Source organism: Cucurbita maxima, unplaced genomic scaffold (genome assembly GCF_002738345.1).
Source record: "Cucurbita maxima cultivar Rimu unplaced genomic scaffold, Cmax_1.0 Cma_Scf00013, whole genome shotgun sequence".
Taxonomy (NCBI): Eukaryota; Viridiplantae; Streptophyta; class Magnoliopsida; order Cucurbitales; family Cucurbitaceae; genus Cucurbita; species Cucurbita maxima.
The window spans coordinates 3,006,204-3,012,765 of NW_019272029.1; the positions used below are offsets into that span (position 1 = coordinate 3,006,204).

The following is a 6,562-nucleotide window of genomic DNA, read 5'->3' on the forward strand; positions in this document are numbered from 1 at the left end:
AAAATGTAATCCAACCCATTGTTTATGGTTTGAGTGAGTTGGGTAGTGTGGGTTGGTCGAATTAACGGGTCATATGTGGAGGGTAATTGAAAATGAGTATCAAAATAAAATTAAATAAAATAACTTATATATTACTATAATCTAATTATATAAAATGTCCCTCCTAAAATAGCATCGCACACTTACAATTAATAAAGAGGTCCTATAATAATTATAGGAATTACTTTTATGTCTATTTTTTTAACAAAATAAAGTCATAACAATTAACCAAAAGATTAAAAATATAAAAATTAATGAAAATATGCCTTCATTTTTAGAGGACGTCTTCCTCTTCTTTCCATTTTCTTCTGCTCAATGCTCATAGATCTTTAAATTGCAGGCCGAACCCTTTGGCCTCGGATCTCTTCATTATCCTTAGCCTCTTGCACGATTCAATAAACATCCTGAAAAATTAATAATATTATTAGTTTTTTTAATTATAATCACAATTGTAATTAGGGAATAATTCTTTTCAAATATAAAATTGGATTATTATGATTTTAAATAAATGGGATGTGTCGGGCAGGGGGCAAGGAGAAATGAAGTGAGGGACAACTTTGTAATCTGGCTGACATTATTATTAAGGTTTGGTTCGTGTCGGCATCATGTTGCCCGCGTTAATGAATGGAATGGGAGATCTGAAAAGACCATTTTGCCCATCCCCTACCTCTCTTCATAATGAAGTGTATCAATCAATCAAATTTAACATATTTATAAATATATATAATATAATCTCCATGTCCACAAAATTCTTCATTTATTTTTTTTATATACTAATTTTTTTAAAAAAATATATTTATTTTAAAGAGTATTTAATGGATAATTTGTATTTTTCATGTATTAACAAAAATGTAAAACAATAGTATTTTATAAGCAAAAATGTAATATAATATTCAATGTAATTTTTAAAAATTAGGGATGACAACGCAAGAATTTGGGTAGGATTGAAGTGGAGTAGGAAATATAATATTGATTTAAAATTTTACCCTACATTATTTATTAAACTAAAAAAATAAATATTAATTTTAGTAAAAAAAAAAAAAAAATTAAATTTAGAGATTAAAAAGATAAAAAGTAAACTTACTCCCACGGGACATCTCCAACAAGCATCCAGTCTCCATCTTTGTCCTCGTAAATGGGAACGTAATCAGAACTTTCTCCATGCTTTGATGTCTTCCCTGTCATTTTACAAATATGCCCATACTCTTATTTATATATTTTTCTAGGATGAAATAACTTTTAATTACCATGCAATATTAACTTATTAAGTTACTCTACAAATGGTAAAAAACGTGTCTAAAAGAGGAAGAAAATAGAGCGTTAAATTAATTTACCGGTTCCAAAGCAAGCAAAGAGCTTCTCAAGAGCAAGGGCAAGATCCGAGTAACCTTGATGAGAACCCAAATCAAGTTTACGTAGAAATGGAGCTCCATCCATACTAATCTTTACGTACATTTTCAAATTCTCACTCTTAAGCAACGACTCTTTCTCTCCAAAGCTATTCTTTTTTCGATAAGAACACACAGGTGGCCACCCCACAACCTGTCCCTTACTCGTCGTGTTATTCTTTCGGCCAACACTGTCTCTAGTTGGCTCATCTTCATCGATGATATCTGCATAGGCTCGTTTCTTCTCGTTTTTGTTGTTGTTGCCAGGGAGACCTAGGCGAAGCTCGGTGATCTCGAGTCCGAGGGATTCGTTTGCCATTTGATGGAAGAATGGGTGTTTTTTTTTTTTGTTTAGAATGGGAAAATGAAAAGGGAAAAGGGATATATAGAAGAGGGAAGTGGGGAACAATGACAGGTCAACTAAGGAGACGAGGAACAAAGGTGGGGTCTTGGTGCTCCCTAAGACACCGTTAAGGACCGGCATAATAAGTTGGATGCAGGATTTATGTTTAGGGTTTTTATTTTATTTTATTTTATTTTATATAAAATATTCAAAAATTTCGTAACGCGTTTTATTTAGTCCCTCGACAACTTTCAAAATTACAAATTTAATCTACAATTTATTTACTTTATTAAAATTTATGAATATGCTAAATATAAAATAAAAAATTTAGGAATGGGTAAAATTCAGACGTAAAAACACAATTAATACTTCAAAATTTTCTTACAAGAATTGTCACAATCGCACTTTTGATGACAGCAAACTTGCGATTGTGCGGCACTCACTTTCTAGCAACAAGTGAGTTAAGCCAATTCGTTCTTGCGTCGCCTACGGCCAAACGACGTACGCTCGAGCCTCTGGACCCGGTTCAAGAAGAAAGTTTTAGAAACTGGGGACAGAGAGATTTTGAAAGAGAGTTTTGAAAGCAAGATTTGAGAGATTGAAATTGGTGTTATATATGATGCAAGTAAAAAGACGACATTTAAAAATTTCAAAATAATTCAAAATTTTTATTAAATATTTTTCCATAAATACAAATACAATACAAAAATAAACTTAAAATTTAACCAAAATTATATAAGAAATAAAAATTTAAAATTTAATTTCTCTAAAAAATTCTAGTTTATTTTTCGGATAAAATAATTTTGTCAATTTTTTTAATCATGGTTTTCACTTTAAAAATAATTTTTATGCTATTAAAAATAATTAAACCAAACAACCAAAATTAGATTTAATTTAATTTAATTTAATTTTACTCCAAAAATAATAATAATTATTATTATTTTTGATATAAAGTAATTGAAGAACATTTCATGAGTACATACCAATAGACAATGATCACATGGAGCTATACTTTTGGAAATAAGTATGAAGCATGTGCATCCATCCCACATCTTTAATTTGATAAATAAATAAATAAGAAAAGAAAATAATTAAAATATAAATAATAATCATCATTATATCTTTTAATCTATACTACGCGATGTTAATTATTTAATTATTGTAACAAAATCAATGATATACACAATATTTGTAGAAAAATAACTAAACGTAATTTAATTAAGCACAACGATCTTGTTGGGACCTAAAGATTTGACCTGATAATCGACCTTGTAATGGAGCAACTCGGAGAGGAAGCCTATAGAAGCGATCAGCTCAAAACCCATCTCATATTCTATATGAATTAGTTGATTTCAATTAGACCGGTGACCCTGGGAGGAACGTGCCCATGAGGGTATGAGCTAAAACTTACCGACAAACAAATGTTTAGTTTTTATTCGTTGGATTCCGAGTTATTGTGGACATTTGGATTCATGATGATGGAAAGAAAATCAAATGGGTGTGCCAAAATATTCATGACACTAATTATGTCTCCAATCAAATCATATAATAAAAGTTAAAGGTTTATATTAATAAATATTTGTATTATTAGCTAAATTCTTATACATATATATTTGTTTTATTTATGATTTATATATTAATTATTCCTATATATATATATTTTTAATATGTCTTGGAACACATCTTCGAATGCACGATTCTTATAGAGGCGCTTTCACATCTTCTTAACCCGAAATGACCAATAATTAGGGAGAGGAAAGGTTTTTTTTTTTAGGGTACCCTGAAAATAGATCCCGTGAACGAAAATGTAGCTAATTATGGTTAGTATGGTAGCATTTTTAAATAGACGGTCCGATAAGGTAAGTCATGTGGAGTTGTTAAAGGCTACAAATTTGATAGGTGAATAATGTATCTAACTCATTTACATAAAACTATAAGATACTCTCTTTGATACATATATTGATTGTGTTTTTGCATATCCAAAATATTTGGGATATGTAATAAATCTCGGTTGAGTTTGAAAATTTTTGGACCAATAAGAAAATTCGGGAGGATCGAGTTGGTCGGGTTGACTGGTTGAAAGAATTAAATAGGGTTTAAAACCTAATCCAACTCTCTATTTTTTAGTTGGGTTGAGTTGGGTCACCAATCGTTCAATTTTTTAAATTTTTTTAAGAACTACTTATCTTCCCTTCATTCAGTTCACGTTAATAATTAAAAGCTAAATTAATAATAATAAAAAAATAACTACTTAAAAAAAAAAAAAATCATTAATACCCTTGAATGGTTAATGGAAACCGTTATTATTTTGTTTCAAAAATACCTTTTAACTTGTATAAAGTTTTTAATGTTAGTTTTGGAGAGTTTAAGGTTTTTTTTCTTCTTTAAAATTAATTTAGCCTAATTAGAATTTTATAAAGCTCAAATATCAAACATCTACGACACACAATACATCAGTAACATCTATTATAAACGTCAAATAGTCTTAATCTTTATAACATTCTTCGAAGTTGGGTTGAGAGAAATTTTTAGACCAATCTAAAATTCCAAGTTGGTCAGGTAAAACCGACAAAAAAAAATTTGAGTCTGCAAACTGAACTGAATTTTCAATTCTCTAAAAATTCAACCTAACCCAAACCGAAAAAGAAAAACCTAACAGCTTAGATTGTATAGATTATTCGAATATTCAGAATCCTACCTTTACAAAATATTCTTTAGAATTAATATTTCATATTTTAAGAACAATATATTTGAATTTTAAATCTAAATGATCTTTTAACTCTCGTATATTTAAAACACGAGCTCGGAGAGTAGAAAAGGTTTATTTAAGTGGTTGATATGTTGAATGTGATACACATGGGATGGTTATATATATATATATAGTCAATAAAGCATGTTATATGTAGGGATAAATAACAACATATAGTCAAAATTAACCCATAACACATTATTTGATGCCAAAACTAAGATACTCATTATCACCTATCATATTCTTAAATAAACATTAATCAATATTAAGAAGACATGATTAAACTTTCGTGAACTATTGGGCCGAGTTGTATTTGAACTAGCATAGATATATTGCCAACGAATTTATCGTGCATTTCCATTGACTCTTGGGCATCGACTTCGGAAGAATCAGTTCCAAACTTATTGATAATCCATGATACCTTTGCCCGTCTCGAATACTGTAACAACTCAAGTCCATTGGTAATAGATATTGTCATATTTAGGTTTTTTTCTTTTTTTTTGGCTTCCCTCAAGATTTTTAAAACGCGTCTATTAGGGAGAGGTTTTCACACCCTTATAAAAAATGCTTCGTTTCGACGTGGGATCTCACAATCCACCCCTTGTTGGGGACCAGCGTCCTCGATGGTACTCGTTTCTCGGATCTAATAAATACTTTTTGAGAGACCTAGAGCCTATAAACCTACCATCAAGACTGATGAACTCACGACGCAACGACATTAAATTTGAAAGATCATAGCGTAATCGTGAGATTTGGAAGAAGAAACGCGGGTGAAAACTCGTGGATTTAAGTAAGTTTGATCTTGGAATGTTAAGGAATGGGTTAGAAAGATGTTTGTGAGGAAGCGAACATATGTTTCCTTGGAGATGGACAAGAGAAGAAGAGTGGAATAAAGAAGGAAGAGGGAATGGCATATCCCTAAGAGAAAGGCACACGTGATAGAGCTGTCTCTAATTTGGTTCTTCACGCCAACCCATTTGTCTTTAGAACATATTATTTTGATTTTGCCTCTCAACCAAATCTCTACCCCTCTTCAAATCATTGGACCCACCACCCACTTTCTTTCTTATTACTATGTGTTCGGGTTTCACATAATTTATTGAGAGACGTCATCATAACGTGACTAACAATTTTGAACCGTTGAATACACGAGAGAAAAACTAGACATGCAGATTTTCGAATCTACCTCTAGTAGTTATAAAACGACGGTTTAAGTATATACTTTTTTTTTTCAAGAACGTGAAACATTTAAATATTGTGAATATATTGTATTTGATAAATACCCGACAAGTTGTTAAAGTCTCTTTTTTTACAATTAATCACGTGAAATGAGTTAGACACAAAAAAAGAAGAAATTCTCTCTCTTAATTGTACTTTAGCTTAGAAAAGTGTAACAACATATTTGTTTTGAAAAGGGACATGATGGTTGAATCGATCGATCTAGTGAAAAAAGCAAAACATTACACATGTAAGTGTCACATGTGCCTATGTTGCTGATATACGTGTTTACTCATGTGCTTCCCGAAAATATTTTTAGGAGGTCACTAAACTAAAATTGTTCACAACAACCACATTTAAATTTAAAACTTTTATTGATTATAAAGATTACTAATGATTTAGTTTTGAAAATAGGAAAACTAGTAGAAAATAATATAATTATTTTAGGTGGAGTGAGAATTTAAATATTTAAAATTACGGTTGTCGACTAAAAAGGGTAAATTCGGTAATGCATTTAAAAAAGCAGGTCAAACATGGAGTGGTCCACGTGGTTGAAACTATGGGGCCAACCTTTGTTTCAGTATGGGCCAAACATAATTTCAGTATGGGTAATATTTTACAGTATGGGCCAACCTTTGTTTTAGTATGGGCTTTGCTTTGTTTCAGTTTGGGCCAACTTTTGTTTTAGTATGGGCCAAACTTTGCTTGATATGGGCCAACCAATGTTTCAATATGTGCCAACCTTTGTTTATGGGCCAACTTTTGTTTTAGTATGGGCCACCTTTTGTTTTAGTCTGGGCCAACCTTTGTTTGAATATGGGCCAT

At 30.9% G+C, this 6,562-nt stretch overlaps 1 protein-coding gene across 1 annotated transcript; it reads right to left on the reverse strand.

The window, feature by feature from the left end:
* Positions 1 to 158: 158 nt before the first annotated feature.
* Positions 159 to 1,911, reverse strand: LOC111488703 (auxin-induced protein AUX22-like). The gene is made up of 3 exons (XM_023136608.1): positions 1,374 to 1,911; positions 1,124 to 1,217; positions 159 to 443 (listed from the first exon to the last, which is right to left on the reverse strand). The coding sequence occupies exons 1-3, from the start codon at positions 1,909 to 1,911 to the stop codon at positions 359 to 361; spliced, it is 717 nt and encodes a 238-aa protein (XP_022992376.1). The 3' UTR covers positions 159 to 358.
* Positions 1,912 to 6,562: the final 4,651 nt, after the last annotated feature.

Bases quoted from the DNA above. Each gene is read 5' to 3' on its own strand.
- LOC111488703 (XM_023136608.1), bottom strand. From the start codon at position 1,911: ATGCCGGTCCTTAACGGTGTCTTAGGGAGCACCAAGACCCCACCTTTG. The intron at 1,218-1,373 runs GTAAATTAATTT...GTAAAATGACAG, and splicing joins CTTTGCTTGCTTTGGAACCG to GGAAGACATCAAAGCATGGA. The intron at 444-1,123 runs GTAAGTTTACTT...TTAATTTTTCAG, and splicing joins GTTGGAGATGTCCCGTGGGA to GATGTTTATTGAATCGTGCA.